Genomic DNA, 22791 nt, shown 5'->3' on the forward strand with positions numbered 1-22791 from the left:
GATAAAACAGACTTTAAACCATCAAAGATCAAAAGAGACAAAGAAGGCCATTACATAATGGTAAAGGGATCAATTCAACAGGAAGAGCTCACTATCCTAAATATATATGCACCCAATACAGGAGCACCCAGATTCATAAAGTAAGTCCTTAGAGACTTACAAAGAGACTTCGACTCCCATACAATAATAATGGAAGACTTCAACACTCCACTGTCAACATTAGACAGATCAACAAGACAGAAAGTTAACAAGGATATCCAGGAATTGAACTCAACTCTGCACCAAGCGGACCTAATAGACATCTATAGAACTCACCACCCCAAATCAACAGAATATACATTCTTCTCAGCACCACATCGCACTTATTCCAAAATTGACCACATAATTGGAAGTAAAGCACTCCTCAGCAAATGTAAGAGAACAGAAATTATAACAAACTGTCTCTCAGACCACAGTGCAATCAAACTAGAACTCAGGACTAAGAAACTCAATCAAAACCGCTCAACTACATGGAAACGGAACAACCTGCTCCTGAATGACTACTGGGTACATAACGAAATGAAGGCAGAAATAAAGACGTTCTTTGAAACCAATGAGAACAAAGATACAACATACCAGAATCTCTGGGACACATTTAAAGCAGTGTGTAGAGGGAAATTTATAGCACTAAATGCCCACAAGAGAAAGCAGGAAAGATCTAAAATTGACACTCTAACATCACAATTAAAAGAACTAGAGAGGCAAGAGCAAACACATTCAAAAGCTAGCAGAAGGCAAGAAATAACTAAGATCAGAGCAGAACTGAAGGAGATAGAGACACAAAAAACCCTCCAAAAAAATCAATGAATCCAGGAGTTGGTTTTTTGAAAAGATCAACAAAATTGACAGACCGCTAGCAAGACTAATAAAGAAGAAAAGAGAGAGGAATCAAATAGATGCAATAAAAAATGATAAAGGGGATATCACCACCAACCCCACAGAAATACAAACTACCATCAGAGAATACTATAAACACCTCTACGCAAATCAACTAGAAAATCTAGAAGAAATGGATAATTTCCTGGACACTTACACTCTCCCAAGACTAAACCAGGAAGAAGTTGAATCCCTGAATAGACCAATAGCAGGCTCTGAAATTGAGGCAACAATTAATAGCCTACCCACCAAAAAAAGTCCAGGACCAGATGGATTCACAGCTGAATTCTACCAGAGGTACAAGGAGGAGCTGATACCATTCCTTCTGAAAGTATTCCAATCAATAGAAAAAGAGGGAATCCTCCCTAACTCATTTTATGAGGCCAACATCATCCTGATACCAAAGCCTGTCAGAGACACAACAAAAAAAGAGAATTTTAGACCAATATCCCTGATGAACATCGATGCAAAAATCCTCAATAAAATACTGGCAAACCAGATTCAGCAGCACATCAAAAAGCTTGTCCACCATGATCAAGTGGGCTTCATCCCTGGGATGCAAGGCTGGTTCAACATTCGCAAATCAATAAACATAATCCAGCATATAAACAGAACCAAAGTCAAGAACCACATGATTATCTCAATAGATGCAGAAAAGGCTTCTGACAAAATTCAACAGCGCTTCATGCTAAAAACGCTCAATAAATTCGGTATTGATGGAACGTACCTCAAAATAATAAGAGCTATTTATGACAAACCCACAGCCAATATCATACTGAATGGGCAAAAACTGGAAAAATTTCCTTTGAAAACTGGTACAAGACAGGGATACCCTCTCTCACCACTCCTATTCAACATAGTGTTGGAAGTTCTGGCTAGGGCAATCAGGCAAGAGAAAGAAATCAAGGGTATTCAGTTAGGAAAAGAAGAAGTCCAATTGTCCCTGTTTGCAGATGACATGATTGTATATTTAGAAAATCCCATCGTCTCAGCCCAAAATCTCCTTAAGCTGATAAGCAACTTCAGCAAAGTCTCAGGATACAAAATTAATGTGCAAAAATCACAAGCATTCTTATACACCAGCAACAGTCAAGCAGAGAGCCAAATCAGGAATGAACTTCCATTCACAATTGCTTCAAAGAGAATAAAATACCTAGGAATCCAACTTACAAGGGATGTAAAGGACCTCTTCAAGGAGAACTACAAACCGCTGCTCAGTGAAATAAAAGAGGACACTAACAAATGGAAGAACATACCATGCTCATGGATAGGAAGAATCAATATCGTGAAAATGGCCATACTGCCCAAGGTTATTTATAGATTCAATGCCATCCCCATCAAGCTACCAATGAGTTTCTTCACAGAATTGGAAAAAACTGCTTTAAAGTTCATATGGAACCAAAAAAGAGCCCGCATTGCCAAGACAATCCTAAGTCAAAAGGACAAAGCTGGAGGCGTCACGCTACCTGACTTCAAACTATACTACAAGGCTACAGTAACCAAAACAGCATGGTACTGGTACCAAAACAGAGATATAGACCAATGGAACAGAACAGAGTCCTCAGAAATAATACCACACATCTACAGCCATCTGATCTTTGACAAACCTGAGAGAAACAAGAAATGGGGAAAGGATTCCCTATTTAATAAATGGTGCTGGGAAAATTGGCTAGCCATAAGTAGAAAGCTGAAACTGGATCCTTTCCTTACTCCTTATACGAAGATTAATTCAAGATGGATTAGAGACTTAAATGTTAGACCTAATACCATAAAAACCCTAGAGGAAAATCTAGGTAGTACCATTCAGGACATAGGCATGGGCAAGGACTTCATGTCTAAAACACCAAAAATAACGGCAGCAAAAGCCAAAATTGACAAATGGGATCTCATTAAACTAAAGAGCTTCTGCACAGCAAAAGAAACTACCATCAGAGTGAACAGGCAGCCTACAGAATGGGAGAAAATTTTTGCAATCTACTCATCTGACAAAGGGCTAATATCCAGAATCTACAAAGAATTCAAACAAATATACAAGAAAAAAACAAACAACCCCATCAAAAAGTGGGGAAAGGATATGAACAGACATTTCTCAAAAGAAGACACTCATACAGCCAACAGACACATGAAAAAATGCTCATCATCACTCGCCATCAGAGAAATGCAAATCAAAACCACAATGAGATACCATCTCACACCAGTTAGAATGGCAATCATTAAAAAATCAGGAAACAACAGTTGTTGGAGAGGATGTGGAGAAACAGGAACACTTTTACACTGTTGGTGGGGTTGTAAACTAGTTCAACCATTATGGAAAACAGTATGGCAATTCCTCAAGGATCTAGAACTAGATGTACCACATGACCCAGCCATCCCACTACTGGGTATATACCCAAAGGATTATAAATTATTCTACTACAAAGACACATGCACACGTATGTTTATTGCGGCACTATTCACAATAGCAAAGACTTGGAATCAACCCAAATGTCCATCTGTGACAGACTGGATTAAGAAAATGTGGCACATATACACCTATGGAATACTATGCAGCCATAAAAAAGGATGAGTTTGCGTCCTTTGTAGGGTCATGGATGCAGCTGGAAACCATCATTCTTAGCAAACTATCACAAGAACAGAAAACCAAACACCGCATGTTCTCACTCATAGGTGGGAACTGAACAATGAGATCACTTGGACTCGGGAAGGGGAACATCACACACTGGGGTCTATCATGGGGAGGGGGGAGGGGGGAGGGATTGCATTGGGGAGTTATACATGATATAAATGATGAACTGATGGGTGCTAACGAGTTGATGGGTGCAGCACACCAACATGGCACAAATATACATATGTAACAAACCTGCACGTTATGCACATGTACCCTAGAACTTAAAGTATAATAAGAAAAAGAAAAAAGAAAAAAAAAAAGAGTATTAGCAGAGGAACCCACAGGTTTCCTGGCTACTATGACTGGGGGGATAAGTCTATATAATTTCGGAGATGAGGATAAGAGCACACTTAAAATTTCTATAAATATTTTGTTATAATATTTAATAAATTTTTAATGAATATTTGGTCTCTATGTTCCTTAGTACTTTGTCTTTTAAAATTGATCCATAACACAGTTTTGTTGCTTTACAGTAGACTCTCTTTCTCCGCGTAATTAAAGCCCACCAATTTTAAAGTCATTATTTTTTGTCATATTCACTCATATTTTGTATTTTATATTCAGTACACAGATACACTTTAATTTTAGTATTTGTCATATATTGAATTATAATAAAATATATTACAGAAATGGTCATTAAATACATTCCCCAGCTAGAAATCAATATCTCTCAGAAGTGCAATTTTTTCAAGACTGATGCTTTAAATTGAGTAGCTTATTTTAGATATTCAAACAGTGATGGAGTTTAGATATCATTATCCAAAATAGAAGCAAGCTGAATTACTATATTGATAAACAGTCTGGTAGCTATAAAATGAAATAAATGGGGAAAATAACATATACTGAAGAATGTTTTTTATAACTTATTTTTCTCTATAGATAGAATGATAATTCAATCACTGCCTTTATCTGTCATAAAATATCCCATTAAAGGCTTCAAGTATCTTACCCAAACTTTTATGTCTACATCAATAATATAATATATTAAATAACTCTTGGGGGAAAAAGCCATTTTTCATTTATTTCCTTTTTATGACTGTAAAACTAATAGTGAGTATTTTATAGTCAACTTATTTTGAAAAACATTGAAATTTTGTTGAAGATTTAGGTACTTAGGAAGCATCTAGTTATAACACGACTGGCTTTTTTGTTATTCTTTATGTTCTGGTGAGTTCGTGTCCTTTGTAGGGACACGGATGTGACTGGCTTTTTGTTTAAAAGGTTTGCTTATATCCATTACACACTAGTGTTACAGTTTTTGCTTTGTCTTAATTAATTAAGAGAAAGAAGTGGGGGAATTAGTTCAAATTAACTGCCACAAACTTCCATTTCTTTTAAAAAATGGATAAATACAATTTCAAATACATGTTCAATCAGGTAAAACGAGTGAAGGTTAAATGATAAACTCACAGTCACTAAAAAGATTTTTGTGTAAGTACAATAGCAATAATTTTAAAATTTCCAGAAATCATTCCTGGTATACATTTTAATTGCAGATGGTTTATATCTTTAAGCTATTTAAATTATTGCATGCATCTTTACTGAATTATTATCTTTAACAAACAAAAATTCCCACAGGGAAATAAAGTAACATTTTGAGAAGAAAAATAATTCCAGTACAAAAAAGTATGAAAACTCGGGAGGCTGAGGCAGGAGAATGGCGTAAACCCGGAAGGCGGAGCTTGCAGTGAGCTGAGATCCGGCCACTGCACTCCAGCCTGGGCGACAGAGCGAGACTCTGTCTCAGAAAAAAAAAAAAAAAAAAAAGTATGAAAACTCAATCCAAGGAATATTGCGAGATTAAAATGTGAGTAAGGGTGTTAATTCCATCTCCTTCCCCCTTTAAGGCAATACTTGAACAAAACTTTTAAGACACTGAAGTAAAATCATTTAGAGAGAGCACATTGCCATCACTGGAAGATCGACTTCAAGTGATCAAGGTCATAAATTTTGAAAAATGGTTTATACAACAAAATAACATACAAAATAAAAATGAATCTTAAAGCAAAAATGTGGCATCCATAGTACCAACATAGTAAAACATAGTTAAATTTTGAAACTAAGAAACACGAATGTATATGGGAACCATTGGTGGTTTTTGATCTCTTCTGTCTTTGTCTTTTCCTTTCTTTCTTATCTGGAAAAATACATTTTATCTTCTGAAATACTTACAAGTGCTTTGAATCACTTATATAATAATAATGAAGCATGTGTTTCAAAATCACTGAACTTTTTTATAGGAGGTGTTATAGAAATAATTTACATTTTACCTTTCAGATTTTATACAATTAATAATAATTGACATAACTGAGCCAAATAGACACAGCTTTCACAGACTCAATCTTCACAATTATTGAAATATTTTATATGTTTTGGCTGTCTACACTAATATAATGAAAACAACTTCAATTCATCACATATTTAAATTATACCACACACTGTGCTAAGCACATTTTTTAACATTTATACTAACCTTCCCATGTCCCATCACATAGGTTTTATTCTCCCCTTTTCTATTAAAAAAATTAAAATTCAGAGGAATCACTTAATATATTTTAAAGTCTCACAGTTGACTAAAAAGCAGAGAGGGAGAATCAGGACTCAACAAGAATGTAGCTAATCTCTTTCTCTTCTTATTTTATCGCTATCCTTTTGTGGAAGAAGGTAATGAAGAGATAGTGTGTATTTACAGTCAGACTTTTATTTCTTCCTTAGTCACCAATATTTTTCACCTTTAATGTCTTGAGATTCCATGCCAGAGTTATTTTCCACAATGTGCTCAGGCATCCACTCATTTTTCAACCTGTTCATGCCTACCTTACCTACTCTTACTTGGGTACTGATTCTCATCGATTCTGAATCTTTATTTGTGAATTTGACCCAGTTGGCTCTCTGGATTTGCTTTCATTCAGAATCATTCCTGAATTATAACTCAATTATTCTCTGTTTATATTATAAATGTTTACATATATCTAGTGATTTGGATGACCTCAGTCTCCAAAGAAAGTGTAGTTTTACTTATTTATTCATTTAACAAATAGTTAATGAGAACCTAGTGTAAATGAAGTGCAATCAGAGCCACGGGGATGAAGTGGTGAACAATACAGCCAGGGCCCTTATTTTTAAGAAAATACGCAAGAACTACAGATAATAAACCAATAGCCAAATAATTAAAATAATTTCACATAATAATAAATGCAGTGAGAAATGCAAATTTGATCATGAAATAGTGGAGAACAATGGGGTTCACTGGGCACTACTGATGAAAGTGGTCAGGAAAAAGCCTCATTGGAAAAATAACATTTAGGTAGAAAAATGTGAACATCATTGTGACTGTGACTGAAAAACAGAGCATGAGGAAGAGGTGAGAAGAGGCCTGAGTTTAAAGGTAGCATCCATCAGATCATTGATGTAAGGTCTTAGAAATCATAGGGAGATGCTTAGATTTGATTTTAAGTGGCCAGTTCTAGGTTTCAGTTGAAACAGTGAATATGAACTGACTCAAGTTTTTGAAAGAGCTGTGTGGAAAAAGGACCATTGGAGTATTGCAGGAAAAAAGAAAAAGTGATGATGTCTTGGTCTAGAGATGCTGGAGAGGAGGTGAGGAAAGAGTTTGATGCTGGAGATGGGGTATATACTGGTGTAAAAAATTGACATGACTTGCTGAAAGACTGGGCTGGCAGGTTAAGGAAAGACATCCTCTAAGGCTAAAAAATGGACGAATTGCCCTTTGTGGCACCATACCATTGTTGTGAATCAGCCCGGCTATCTTTGGTAAATTCATTAAGAAATTGACAGAAAGCAAGGATTCACTGTTTTTGTGGCTTTCCTATTGAATTTTGTACACTGTTCTTCATTATAAGAAAAAGTAACATCTATTTCTAAATGAAATTGTGGGACACTATTTGAAATCAAACATAAAATTAAAAATATATGTAAATCTGGGATATTTTTTAATTTTAGGAAAATGTCATATCTTGCTTATTACACATTATCTCCTAAAATGTCATTTAAGTATATTCAAAATGCTGAATCATACATCACTATGAAAAAGCCATATTTGTATGGCTAAATAGTATTTAACCATATCACACAATAGCTTCCTTAATTTTTACAAATGTATACATTGATCGAGAAAGTGACATTTATTCATTTCTACTTTCTTATGCGTCGTAATTATTTGTTTATCACTTTTTCTGTACCAGCTACAATCTGTATCAACTACAATCAGAAACACTAAAATGGCGCTAAAAATTTAATTGTAGTTATTTAACACATACTCCAAGAAACCTTTCCTTCTCTCTATAAATAGAATTGATGACCCCACCTGTGACTGCTTATTATTCATGTATTTCAAATAAAAGTTTCCATATGACCTTAAGAGTGCAATAATTATGTCAAATATGTGTATGTTATTATATTGTAAATAGCTTTCATGCAGAAACTAAGTAATATTCATCTGCTTCACAGTTGTGAACACTGTGTGGGACATTTAATAATCACTCAAAATGTGTTGGGTAAATGAATGAATGAGTTCTATAACTATTCATACTGTAGCTATCTGGATTAATTAACACTTTTCTGTGATTTATACAGTTTTATGCACAAGCACACACAGGCACAAATATGTTCAAAGAGCCGTACCTCCCAGAGTAGCAGATAGCAAGAAATGTGTCCCATATTTCTTGATAAGGTTTTCTGTGATTTGCTGAAGGGTAGGTCGACGTCCCAAAAGTCTTATGTTGCGGAAGAATTCAGGGGCAAGAGGCAGAGGAGAGCCAAGGAAATTTCTTCTCTCAACTGCAAGGTTATTTACTTTCCAGCGGCCAAACTCCCTGAAAAGCAAATTTATTTTTATTCATAAATGCGTAATCTATCTGAATGTTTTCATTTGAGAAGTTCACTTGGTAGTTTAGCTGGGGTCAGTACATTACAATTACTCTTGCTTGTAATACTATGTTGTGTGCTATGAGTAGGAAAAGCAATATTTATAATTTATTTAACTGGAGTGAATACTCTAAAACCAAGTCATGTAAAGAAAAAACAAGCCACTTAAAGTGAACAGCTTCCACCGAGATTTTTTTCCCCAAGAAAATATATATTCATAAAAATGACTTTATTATGCCTAGAATATGAATATAGAGTTACTAAACAATAACAAAATAACTAAGGTAATTTTTTTTTCATTTTCTAAGGTATATTAAAAAAAAAAGAATGATTTATATTCATCACCCTAATGATTTCCTTTCTCTATTCACTTTAGAGTGAGAACGTAAAAATCCTCAGGGGTATTAAGGAGCGACAGCACTTTAAAAACATCATCAAAAGATAAGCCAGTTTTCTTCTTTTTTTTATTTTAAATAATTATGGTTTACAACATATTTGGAAACCCAAATTCAGCTATTGCAGTTTCTCAAGATGCGAAGTGGTTTTATAGATAAATTTGGCCAAGTTAGAAAAAATGAAAGATACGGTTATACAAGATTTATACATTTTTTAAAAGAATTTATATATTTACACTGAGATAAAATCAGCCTAATAATAAATTAGAAAAGAATTACAGTAAACTGGGTCTGAATTTTTTTCTGAGAAGTGGTCCAATAAAATTCTCAAATGTCACACACAGAGAAGAACACTTTACTAGGCTTAATACTTTAAGTGTGTTAATTCGTATTTATAAAATAATCAAATAAAGTGTTGATTAAACACTTTATATACATGTGCCATATTTATTTATATTTTTCTCCAAAAAAATGCTTGCAATGTGCCAGGCTCAGTGCATGATAAGAAATTCATCTACTGATGAATTTCTGAAAGTAGCCTTCTCCTTTTGGAGAAATGTTCAGGAATAAATTTTAAAAGACAGAAAATTAATTTTTAAAAGTTTTAAATTCCGATATTTACTGAGAGATACACATACAGACCACTCTGATGAGAAATATGACTATATGAAGTGTGGTCATAGTTTACATTACATGGCCAGAGAGGGTAACTCTGCAGAGACAACAATTAGGCAATATGTGAAATAACAATAATAAACTGCTTGGTGCAAGGAGGCAGGAAAAGGATTGATGCAAAATAATGAGGAACAGTGCACATACTTCCAGGTCAAAGGGGCATGACCCTGACAGTTTCTAACTATGGATATTTAGTACTTGTGGCACACATTTGACAGTCAAACAACTCATTTTTGTTACTAATTATATGATCAGAATCACTTTTGAATCTAGGGAAGACTTTGGCCTGAACATAAATTAGAAGTTCTTTCATCTTTGAGAAATTCTTGCTGTTTCCTGTAAGAATCAGCTCATCTAAACAGTTTTAATTAGCGTTTTTCTACCACGGGTTCTCAAACTTCAGTACCTATCAGAATCACCTGGAAACTTCACGGCAGATTCTGATTCATTAGGTATTAGATAGGAGTTAGAATCTGCATTTTTAACAGACATGCTAGTGCTGCTCTTCTGATGACCATACTTTGAATAAAACCACTGATATATACAATTTGGTATATTGCCTTTCAGATCTCATCAAAACGCCATCTTTTCAGTAAATATAGGGCTTTCATAGACTGAATTTATTATAACGTTCCCTCAAAATTGAGTAAAAATGTCTTTGTTATCTTTATAAGTTGATATAAATAAATTTTTATGCTATTCACTTCTATAATAAAGTTACTTAAATCTGAAGCGTAGGTACATAATAGTACATGTATAATATATAAAATGCATAATATTATATATATGATATATAAATAAAAATTTAAACATTGAAAAAGATCATTTGAAACAAAATATTTAAGTCCTAAAATTTGATGATATACCTCAAGATATATAGTAATACAAAACTTCTAAGAAGATATTTTTATAGCATGATCAAAATATTTGCTCATTAATTCAAAAATTTATAAGCTTACTCTCATTTAATTTTTTAGCTATTGTAAAATGCTTGTAATTTAATCAATAAGGAATAACACAACTTTACCTTAAAGCTGTGACATACATTTTTCAGTGGTTTACAGTGCTAAATTTGTTAACTCAAATATATTCATAGATTAAGATACAATCTAAGTGAAATAAGTAGACTAAAAAATCCAAGATGATTGATTCAATGGTAATATTTTGTATCCTGTACAAATGCTTTCTAAAATGCTGAAAGATTTTCGATACATGCTTTCCTAAAGATTTTCTAAAATGCTGAAAGAGTAAATATATGCTAGAAAAGTGCAATTCTATCTTTTTTAACAATTAGTAAATATACAAATATAAATCTATGATCTATTCTGAACTGATGTATTTATGACTTTCTTCATTTTGTCTCTCTCAAATAAGAACAATAGACACATTACAAAACAACTAACACAAATTACTTATTTTATGAAATCAGTTTACAAGACTATAATACTACAGAATCAGCTATTCGAAGAAAATATTGTCTACTCTTTATTATCAATTAATATTATTGTGCATGTTGCTGGCAATACAGTTGAACATAAGAAAATCTATGACCTCGAGGGCTCAAAGATTATACAAAGATAAAATATGAATGAATAAATTGCAATGCAAAGGCTTTAGAGTATTTTCTGTGAAAAATGCAATTGTATAGTAGCTTAGTTAGCCCAACTCCTCTACCCCATTTATCACTGTTCTTTGATATGAATAGACCTAATCCAGCTCACTTTGGATATGTTTTCTCTGAAGATCCTAAGAAGGCTTCCTGAACAACTTTCCAAAGAGCCTTCTTCACCTATCAGGTGCTTTTTACTCACTCAGTATGTTAAATTTGTAGTCTCACTTCGCCTTCTAATATTTCAAATGATAAAACACTTTGCCACCCCATCTATTAATCTACTATATCGGTCATGCAAAAAACATAAAGGAAGAACAAACTCTGGGGACATCGCCAAACTAAAACTAATTTAATAACTAAGTAATTATAGTTACTGTTAATAACTAAAGAAAATTATTTTCTTAATTTCAAGAAACTTCATCTTCTAGTATTCTCCCCATATTTTCATATAAAGCATAACGCAAAACACCACACCATTGTGTATATCCAACAAGGTTAGTTTGTGTAGAAAACATAAATTTCAAATTGAAATCTAAGAGAGCTCTGATTTCCACTCCACATTTGGTTTGTATTGTCCTGCTACATGATCACTGTTACAATCTTTATAAAGCGTTGCTGGAAACTGAGATAAAATAGCAAAATAATCCTAAGAAGTGGTGATATGAATACTTTAAGTAAAGACAGTCATCTCTGGACAGCCACACTGTAACTAGTAAACATTAGATATGAATCAAAATTCCCAGTGTCACTTTTTCTGGAACACAAGATAAGACATTTACTGATGACATTTTAAGTCACTGTGGCCATGTGGCTTACTTTGGTGAAGATTTGTGAGCATGTATGTAAAACCTGGTCCATAAGCCAGGGATGTTGATTTGCAACTATAATCAGAATAGCTATGGTCCACATATATCCCTAAAGCTTAACAGGATGAACAAGTGAATGAACTGAAAATAAATTTTGTCATATAAAGTCATCAAGATTATGGGAGGCTGAGGTGGGAGAATCATTTGAACCCAGGAGGCACAGATGGCAGTGAACCGAGATCATACCACTGCACTCCAGTAAAGATTATAGGATTATTTTATTTGCTTATTTTCTAGTAATATAATCTAGTTTATCATTACTGATGTAAAGTTTTTGACTCTGGGAAATATTAGGAAGGTAATAAGGAGCTAACGTCTGTATATAAATTGGAACCTAAGGGCTGCGGATTTTTTTTTTCCTTGTTTCCTGAAGATAAGGTTTACCTCAGTTACAACTAGATCATGCATTCATTAAATGCTGGAAAAACAAAGCAATGGAGTGCTGAATTAAAAACATGCTGTTGGGTGTAATTATCATAATGAGAACATTTTACCTAAAGGCATCTCAGGATTTCATCCAGATGCTTTATGTTTATATTAAATAAGAACATTGTTGTATCTAACTAAGTGTTGTATTCAACTTGGAACCTTCACAGAACGTAACTATCTTCCCATCATAACGTTTGAAAGTCTTTCAATTAAATAGGCACAATCATTAGAGTTTAATGTAACTCAGTCCCTTTCAAGGCACCACTGTTTTATGGAACACACATATGGGCTATAAGCAGTTTAACCAGAACATTACTTTGAAAATATTTTTGGGGAGCATACTCTAAGGAGCCTCTATTGGTTTATTAGAGTTGTATGTTTGCCTGCTAAAAATTCTGATGTGCAATCATCTATTATGTATTTCCACACAATATTTATTTTTCTACAATGTTTATTATAATTGTATCCCTACTCAGCTTATTAAAAAGGCTGGAAAATAAGAATGACATATCAAATTTCAGTTAAATGCCTGTCACATAATTGCCACATTGCCATTAACCTTTCTTATTAGCATTTAAATATATACAAATACACAAATGTACTCAGTATATTTAAAATATATTGACTGTCATGATTTCTTTAAAAGTGCATACATGTATTTGGTTTCCCCAAAACACAGAATTTGCCACTGTTCATATTAGAAATTTTGTATTAAATACCAATGAATAAGAAACCCAAAATATATTGACAAAAGCTGATGATGCAGTAACTGAAAAGATTTACCTTTAACTGCTAATTTCCACTAAATGAAGTTGTCTAACGTCCTCAGTGCTATTATTACTTACTTCTCACATTACTGTATTTGTTGGCTAGTAATTTTATTAATAACCATTAAAATTTTCAGACACAACAGAATCTTAAAATAAATATATTACCTAAGCATTCATGTCTACTGGGAACAGATTCAAAACAAAAATCATAAATTAAGTTGTCAAACTTTAATAACAATAACATTCTAATTACATCTGTAAAATCATACAGATCTTAAGAAATGGCACTAATACCAATATTGGCTTCCCATAATTTTATTGAGTAACTGTGATATATAAAATTGATTTTTAAAAGCATTTTTACCAGCTGGGCACAGTGGTTCATGCTTGTAATCCAAGCACTTTGGGAGGCTGAGGCAGATGCATCACTTGTGGTCAGGAGTTTGAGATCAGCCTGGCCAACATGGTGAAACCCTGTCTCTACTTAAAGAAAAAAAAAAAGAAAAAAAAAAAAAAAAGCCAACTGTGATGGTGTGTGCCTGTAATCCCAGCTACTCAGGAGGCTGAGGCAAGAGGATCGCTTGACCCGGGGGGTGGAGGTTGCAGTGAGTCAAAATTGTGCCACTACACCCCAGTCTGGGAAGCAGATCGAGACTCCATCTCAAAAAACAAAAACAAAAACATTCTTACCATATAACTTCAACATCTCACAAATGACACTGTTTTCCATTAGGCTGGTAAAAGGAAAATGTTTCAAATAGCCTGGATGCCTGTAGCACTGAAGCTAGTGTTTATAAAACAGCTAAATGCTCAGTAATTAGCAAGATAAAAAAAATCCACTCTCCATTTAGCCCCTTGATACATCAAACTTTTAAAAAATAAATTTAATAGTATTAGAGTTTAATTTTTTTTTTAAGCTTGGGAAAAAATTTTAGATGATGTTGGAAATTTAGCAGAATGAATCTATGCAAATAAAATACTGGGGATAAAAGTCCAATCATAAATATAACTTATGTAAAGTATTTACATGTAGGATTTCTAAGAAGCACTGATTAATGACTGTTGTATTTTGAAAAAGCTGCCAAACTCAAAGTAGACTACAGAAGACAATTAGCATGACTGCAATAAAAACAACTGCCATGTCAGTAGAACAATAAGAATTAATAGTAGTTGTAACCTCATGACTATCATTGAAATAAAAAAGATGAAGATGGGGCTACTGAGAAAGTGTTAAAGGATTTTCCGGTTTATGGCTGATTATGCACACTTCAAATTCTTAAAATATGTTATAATTTTAGGACTCTGAAATTACTGAAAATAATTTAATTTATGTTACATAGTTTTAAATCACTTTCATTGCTTAATAGGGTTTTATGAAACTTTAAGAGAAATACAACATAGACGCAAGTATATATGATAATATAGAAATTGATTATGCTTGTTTATATTAAATCACATTTTGAACACTTCTTAGCAAAATTTTGTGTAAAAATATACAAACATGCTGTTAATGATCTTCTCATTTGAATAAAGTAAAATATGTAAGACTTTTGCTTAAATTTTGCTTTCTAAAGTTTGATAGTATAGTTTTTTATTACAAATATTATATCAAGTTATCAAAATTACTGCTTAATTACATTCATATAATAATACAGATTAGGTAGCTATTGATCAGTGTAGACAAGCCAAGAGGCACAGACATATCTGAGATAAAATAAAATAAAATACTTAGTCTGTTTTTTTCTGATAAAAAAAGAAACACTGACTTATTTTATTTTAGCATTTATAGTTACAGAAGTAATTCATTATCTTCATTAATACATGAAAAAAATTGCATTCATAAATACATTTTATTATTTTAGCTAGGGAATTTTAATTTTTAAAAGGAAATGAAATTAGGAGTGAAACTGCTGAAGTTTCAAATCCTATCCTCACCAATTTAATTCACAAAATGTAAAGCTTTCTGTATTTTTGCATGTTCATAACCTCAGTGGTGTAAACACGCCACATCTATGATCATAGGTATAATAAAACTGATACTGGGGACATTTTGAGGTAAAATGTGTAAAACTTAACTACAGAGGTACAGAAAACATGGATTACTTCTTAGTAATTTTTGGTACATGTAAATTTGTGAAGTGGGTTTTTCGTGCCAGGATGTTAATTTTTAAAAATACATAAATATTACTGATTAAGGTAATGAAATTTTATAGAATTAATAAGTAAAAATTTACAAGAGAATTTATAAATAAAATCACTCAAAGACTATGCACATCACCATTGTTGTTTCAGGTAAAGAGTAATAAGTTAAATGCTCATAAAGATAGGTAAATGGGAAATAGATATCTGTTAATGAAAAAATAATGTTTGCTGAGAATTTCTTCAATCATATAAGCAGTATTTCCTCTGAGATTTCTTTATAATGATACCACATCTACCTTAAACATTGGGTCAAAGATTTTTAAATCATGGATTATGTGAAGGTAACTAACCAATTATATATCTGAGCTTACAATAAATTACAACTTCAGGTATTGCTTCATTTCAAGTTACATGAAGAAGTCAAAATGAAGAATTGTTTTTAAAGAATAACTGCATTTTTAGTGACAATAAATATAAATTGCCCATCTTTCAATAATTTTTTTTTCATAATAAAGATGAGTTTTGAATAATAACCCAATTCAGTAGAATGTATATTTTTCCTGAAATATGTCTTAAAATGTCTTAAAGATAATTCCTTTTAAAATATATTTTCCCACATAGTTGAGGCAAATGAAAATGTGTTGCTGCAGGTCATAGGCTTTAATATACAAATGATTTATTTCAACATGCTCTTAATTTTATGTCTTTCATATATACATCGAATAGGGAGACTGAATATGGTACTTTATGACAAAATATGTTTTCAGAAAAAGTATAAACTTAAGTTTACAAGGTGTAAATTTTTTATTCCCCAAATTATAACCTTTCGGTTTGAATCAGGCTTGATGGTTAGAATACAATTTTACACACAAACACTTTATAAAATATCACCTGGTAATTTCATCTTTCTCTGGATATCACTGTCTTGTATGGATTATAAATTGAGACTTGTTATCTAGCAAGCACTTAGTATTACCATCTCCTTTCGGGGATTTATATAATATAAACTTCTTAAATATTACCTGCTTTATATGAACTTCAAAGATAATAATAATATGTGGGAACTGCCGTCTTTTCTGCTCTACCATACCTGTCTCCAATTAATTCAGGTCCTCCTGTTATATGGCACAATTTTCTTTTCCTTCTGTCAACTTGGTTGTGTCACTCTTTGATTCATGTTTCATGTAGATGTGAATTATTTCTTCTTATAACCATTGTATTTTTAAGACTCAAATGAATGACTCATAGTAGTCACTCACTAAATACACTCGGAATCACGAAATGAGTAAATATTCTCATGTGAGCTAAAATGAAATAGCCACCTAAGTATGAAAAAGAATGAGGTTTTCTACTTGTTAGTATACACCCTGACTAAAGTTCACAGAAAATCAAGCTCAGTAGAGGAATATATTTCTCAATTATCATCTTTGAGGGTTCATGTGACTAGGACAAATTAAAAGTTAACTATTTGCTCTAAACTGAGAAGCACTAATCATATGTAAAAACCTACTTCCACTGATATCTAAAATATATGTTGGGAAGTTTAGAAATATGCTACCATTTCCTGCTAGGGCAGTAAAATGTATAGTTGTGGTACTCCAAGCATCTTACAGTTAATACACTTTGAGAAGAGCAATCCAGATATTTCAAATATAAGAATATTTTTAATTTATCTTATCTGTGCCAGCCATAAGACAGTGGAAGCACATTGATATAGACACGTTCAGTTTTCATCTTTTATGGGAAAAATAAATATATTTGACTACTTTTCTCCTATAAACTTTAAAATGTAATTTTTCACTGATTAGCAGTCAATAAGTTTATACATTTGACAGGCAAAAAACAACTTTCATACTAGTGATCATTAAACATCTTCTGGCAGATAACTTTTACCTAATCATTGAAATTGAAATGATAATTTAATTAGACTTGTTTCTAAGCGATCAACCTATGAATTTTAAACTATTGCACTGAGACGTGTGCTCTTTTTATCCCCTTTTGATAAATGAGAGAAGATTGTTAGAAATAAATTATCCGAGGCTTTATACCTAGCAAGAATTTAAATCCAGGGAGTCAGACCTCAAACCTAATGACATTAACTCCTTTACAGATAGATAGCAACTTTGATTGAAAGGTGGTTATTACTGGTAATGTATATCTGTGAGAGTGTGTGTGTGTGTATATATTTGTGTGGGAAGCATGGAGGGTGTACGGGAGAGACAGGGAAAGATATCGAGCATAGAGAGGGAGAGGAAAGAGAAGAAACAGATGAGGTTGAGAGAAGTTTATTCATTAAATGGGGAGGAATGTGAGAAACAGTAATATATATCAAACAGAAGCAAAAAGCCAAGCATAGATTAATCATTTATTGTCCTGACTAGCCACCCAGGAAACAGAGAATGTAAACCTCTACATGGTAGAAGGACTTAAATGGCCTTTGAGACCATTTCACATTTCTTGAAAGAGGAATTGTAGGAAGTGAATGATTAAAGAAGTTTATAATCAATTACTTTAATAGGTGATATAGTATAGTCTAAACTCTGAGCTCAGGGTGCAGAGAATACAAGCACAGGCAACAAATGCATAAATAGATGTACTGGATTACAACAAAGTTAAAAGCTTCCAAAGAACAAAGGAAACAACAGAATGAAAAGACAATATACAGAATGGGAGAAAATAAGGGGTTAATATCCCAAACATATAAGATACTAAAATAAATAAATAATAAAAAATAAAACAAATAAAAATACCCTGATTTGAAAATGAACGAAGGACCTGAATAGATATTTCTCAAAAAAAGATCTAGAAATGGCCTGCCATTTTAATAAAAAGTATTCAGAATCACTAATCATCAGGGAGATGCAAATTGAAACCGCAATGAGATATCACTTCACTCCTGCTAGAATAGTTATAATTAAAAAAACAAAAGTTAACAAATTTTGGCAAGGATGTGGAAAAAAGATAACCCTTGAACACACCTGGTGAGAATGTGAATGAAAACAGCCATTGTGGAGAACAGTTTGGATATTTCTCAAAAAATAAAAATAGAACTACCATATGATTTGGTAATCCCACTACTGGATATATATACGTATTTATATGTTGAAGAGATATCTGCACTTCCATGTTTATTGCAGCATAATTCACAATAGCCAAAGCATAGAATCAACCTGTGTCCATTAGCAAAAGAACAGATTTTAAAAGGTGGTATATGTACACAATAGAGTACTTATCAGCCATAATAAAGAATGAAATAATGTCATTTGTGGCAACATGGATGAACCTGGAGGACATTATGTTAAATGAAATAAGCCAGGTACAGAAGGAAAAATTCTGCTTGACCTCTCTCATATGTGAAATCTGAAAAAGTTGATCCCATAAAAGGAGAGAGTAGACTGGTAGCTACCAGAGGATGGGGATATGGAGCCATGGGAGATTTTGGAAAATGCTGGCCAAATGATACAAAATGACAGAAGGAATAAGTTCAAGAGGTCCATTGTACAGCATGGCAATTACAGTTAATGGCCATATATTGTATTCTTGAAAAGGAAGTGATCAGCAAACCTAAAATACTGATGAACCTGAAAAACTTATTATGGAGAGTCACTCTACATGACAAGAAAAAATATAAAATAAAAAAAATGACAGCTGAGCACAGTGGCTCATGCCTGTAATCCTAAAACTTTGGAAGGCTGAAGCTGGAGGATTGCTTGGGCCCAGGAGTTCAAGAGAAGCATGGGCAACATAGCTTGTCTCTCTACAAAAAAAAAAAAAAAAAAAATAGCTTGCTCTGGTAGCATTTGCCTGTAATCCTATCCACTCAAGAGGTTGAGAAGCGGAGGCAGAATCACTTGAGCCCAGGAGGTCTAGTCTACCTTGATCTCTGATTGCACCACTGCACTTCAGCCTGGGTGACAGAGCAAGATCCTGTCTCTAAATAAATAAATAAATAGAAACGTAAAGTCTATTTTTGATGGGAGAATTTTTAGTACTTCTTTAATCTTTGTACTCACTATTGGTTTATTCAGGTTTTCATTTAATTTGTGATTCAATACAGGTAAGTTGTATTTTTCCAAGAATGTATCCATTTTTTCTAGTTTTCCAATTTGTTAGCATATAGGAATTCATAATAGTCTCTAACAATCTTTTGTATTTTTGTGTTATTCATTGTAATGTCTCATTTTTATCTTTGATTTTACTTATATGTGTCTTCTTGTTCTTATACTACATAAATGATTATTTATTTTGTTTATCTTTAAAAAATTATATTTGATTTGTTGATCTTTTGTAATATTTTAATCTCACTTTCATTTATTTCTGCTCTAATCTTTACTATTTCTTGTCTTTTATTGATTTTGGGATTGGTTTGTGTTTGCTTCTCTACATTTCTTGGGGTTCATCATTAAGTTTTTATGTGAAGTCTTTTTGTTGTTGTTGTCTTAGGCATTTATTGTGATATTCTTCTTATTCCTGCTTTATCTATATTCCGTACATTTTGTTATGTTTTGATTTCCTTTTTATGCATTTTAAGACATTTTAAATTTTTCTTTTTTAATTTATTTATTGATACCTAAGTCATTCAGTAGCATGTTGTTTTATTCCCAGGTATTTGTACAGTTTCCATCATTCCTCTTACTTAACTGACTTCTAGTTTTAGTCCATTATGGTCAGAAAAGATACTTGATATGATTTCAACTTTTTTGAATCTCTTGAAATTGTTTTGTGTCCTTATATATCATCTATCCTGAAGATATCCCATGTGTTGATGAGAAGACTGTTTATTCTGCAGCAGTTGAGTGAAATGTTCTGGAAATGTCAGCTTTATCCATTTAGTCTAGAGCATCGTTTAACTTTGATGTTTCTTTGTTGGTTTTCTGCCTAAATAATGTAAACATTGCTGAAAATGGGGTTTGGAAGTCCCCTATTATTATTGCATTGAAGTGTATCTTTCCCTTGAGATCTATTAATGTTTGCTTTACATATTTGGGTGTTGTGGTCTTAGTACACATACATTTACTATTGTTATATCCTGTTACTGAATTGATGCTTTTATCATTATACAGTGAAATTTTCTCTGTTTTTATAGTTTTTGATTTAATGTCTATTATATATAATGTAAGCGTAGCTACTCCTGCTCTTTTTTGGTTTTCATTTTCATTTCATGGAATACATAGTTCCACCTCTTCAATTTCAATCCATGTGTGTTTTTATAGGCAAAGTGGATTATTTGTAGGCAACACACAGTCGAGTTTAGTTTTTTGTTCTTTTTTAATTCATTCAGCCACTAAATTTTAGTTGGACAATTTAGTCCATTTATATTCAGTATTGTTATTGGTAGGTAAGGACTTGATACTGCCATTTTGTTACTAAATGTTTTGTAACTCCTCTCTTCCTTTCTTCACTTCTTACTGTTTCCTTTCTGGTTATTTTCTCTGGTGGTATTATTAATTCCTTAAGTTTTACTTTTAGAGTATCTATTATAGGTTTTATCTTTGTGGTTGTCATTAATTTTACGAAAAACATCTTATAGCTATCACAAGTACCTCAAACTAACTTTTTTTGTTTGTTTTTTTTTGTTTGTTTGTTTTTTTGTTGTTGTTGAGACAGAGTCTCAGTCTGTTGCCCAGACTAGAGTGCAGTTGCACAATCATGGCTCACTGCAGACTCAATTTCCCACATCTCAAGTGATCCTCCCAGCTCAGCCTCCTGAGTAGTTGAGACTCCAGGCATGTGTTACCATGCCTGACTAATTTTTTATAGAGATAGGGTCTACTTTGTTGCCCATGCAACAAAAGAGTTAGTGAACTCTTGGGCTCAAGTGATCCTCCTGCCTTGGCCTCTGAAAGAGCTGGAATTACAGACATGAGCCACTTCACCTGGCCCACAAAACAGCTATTTTCAGTTCCTGGATGAGAAGTTAAACCTTACCTCTCCAGGTTTGGTGACTAGCACTTTATTTAATCAATTTTGTTAGGTTATATTTCCTTGAATATTTTGGATGCCTGAAGGCATGCATCAATACCTAGGCATTGAAAAATTAGGTATTTATTTCAGTCTTGCCTTGTTTGTACCTGTACTTCTTCAGAGAGTCTTCCAGTAGTTTAAAGGGGATTGCCTGTTGAGCTCCATAAGCCTGTGGTCGCTCTTGGCATTTTAGCACTAAAGGGTGCCCTGAGCCTAGGTTTGTTGTAAGTCTTGCAAACTGCTAGCTCACCAACGCTCCAACCTGAACTTGGAAAAGACCAGCCAGTAGAGAAGAGGGCCGGAATTTGGGTTTGTTCTGCCAGGATGGTGGATTGTCTTCTGCCCCGGGATGGATTTAGAAGTGTTAAGCCGCTCACTTGGTTCTGTCCTTTGTTGTTTTACGTTGCGGAGTTGGTACTTGGCTCTTAGGCAAAGTCCCCCATACTGTTTCCTCTTCTTTCCCCAACATAGAGATACTCTCTCCACACTGCACTGCCTGAGGTTGGGAAAGGAGTGACGTGGGCAGTCTAATGGATGCCACAACTTACATGATGTTGGGTTTCTCCCTAAGCCATCATCCACCCAGACCAGTGCAGTACTGGGACTTGCCCAAAACCACGGTCACTACAGCCTACCTGCTACTGAAATTTACTGGGGACCCGAGTCCACTGTAGTCAGCTAGTGGTGAAGCAGGCTGGGACTCAGGTTGCTGCTACTTGGGTGGCAGATTCCTCTCTAGTGCAGAGGTCTAAATGCTCCTTCTGTGGGCACCAGTCTAGAATCAAGGACTATGAGGGCCCTGCCCTGCTTTGCGTTCCACTGTGGCAGGGCCAGCACTAAGTTTCAATGCAAATTCCCACACTCCCTTTCCTTTCCCTCCCCAAACAGCCAGTTCCTCTCTCCACACAGCTCTGCCTGGTAGCAGGAAGGGGTGGTTTAGACAATGTGGTACTGTCCTTTCTACAGTCTTCAATTTCTCTCTTTTGGTTATGATACCAAAATCAGGCACTGTGATTAATTTTGCTCTTTTGAATGTGCTTTTTAATGTGTATAGTTATTCAATGTAATATTCCTGCAAGGCAACAATCTTTAGGAAGTTCTAATTGGCCATCATGATCTGGCTCCTCATTTGTCTTTTTTTTTTTTTTTTTTTTTTTTTTTTTTTTTTTTTTTTTTTTTTTTGGTATCTGAGCTTTTGGTATTATATTTAAAAAATTATAGCCAAAACCAGTTTTAAGGATATTTTCCCCTATATTTTATTCTTGAAGTTTTACAGTTTCATGTTATATTTAAATTTTTAATATTACAAGGATGTACCCACAAAAACTAAAAATTAAAAAAAAATCATGGGATGTAAGGATGATTTGATATATACATGGATAACAAATATGATCCATAACATTAACAGAATGAAGGATAAAATCACTATGATTATATCAATAGATGCAGAAAAAGGGTTTGACAAAAA

The 22791-nt window shown here is 33.3% G+C and overlaps 1 protein-coding gene across 2 annotated transcripts in view; it reads right to left on the minus strand.

Annotated features, from left to right (window-relative positions):
- The window catches only part of BRINP3 (BMP/retinoic acid inducible neural specific 3), a 404576-nt gene that overhangs the window by 200284 nt on the left and 181501 nt on the right, over positions 1 to 22791 (minus strand). The window contains exon 3 of one of the 2 annotated variants that reach the window (XM_010366528.2): positions 8228 to 8418. The exons of the other annotated variant lie outside the window; for it this stretch is intronic. Within the exon in view, the coding sequence (XP_010364830.1) occupies positions 8228 to 8418 (191 nt within the window). The remainder of the gene's footprint in view (positions 1 to 8227; positions 8419 to 22791) is intronic. 2 annotated transcript variants of the gene reach the window in all.

This window comes from Rhinopithecus roxellana, chromosome 8, assembly GCF_007565055.1.
Source record: "Rhinopithecus roxellana isolate Shanxi Qingling chromosome 8, ASM756505v1, whole genome shotgun sequence".
Taxonomy (NCBI): Eukaryota; Metazoa; Chordata; class Mammalia; order Primates; family Cercopithecidae; genus Rhinopithecus; species Rhinopithecus roxellana.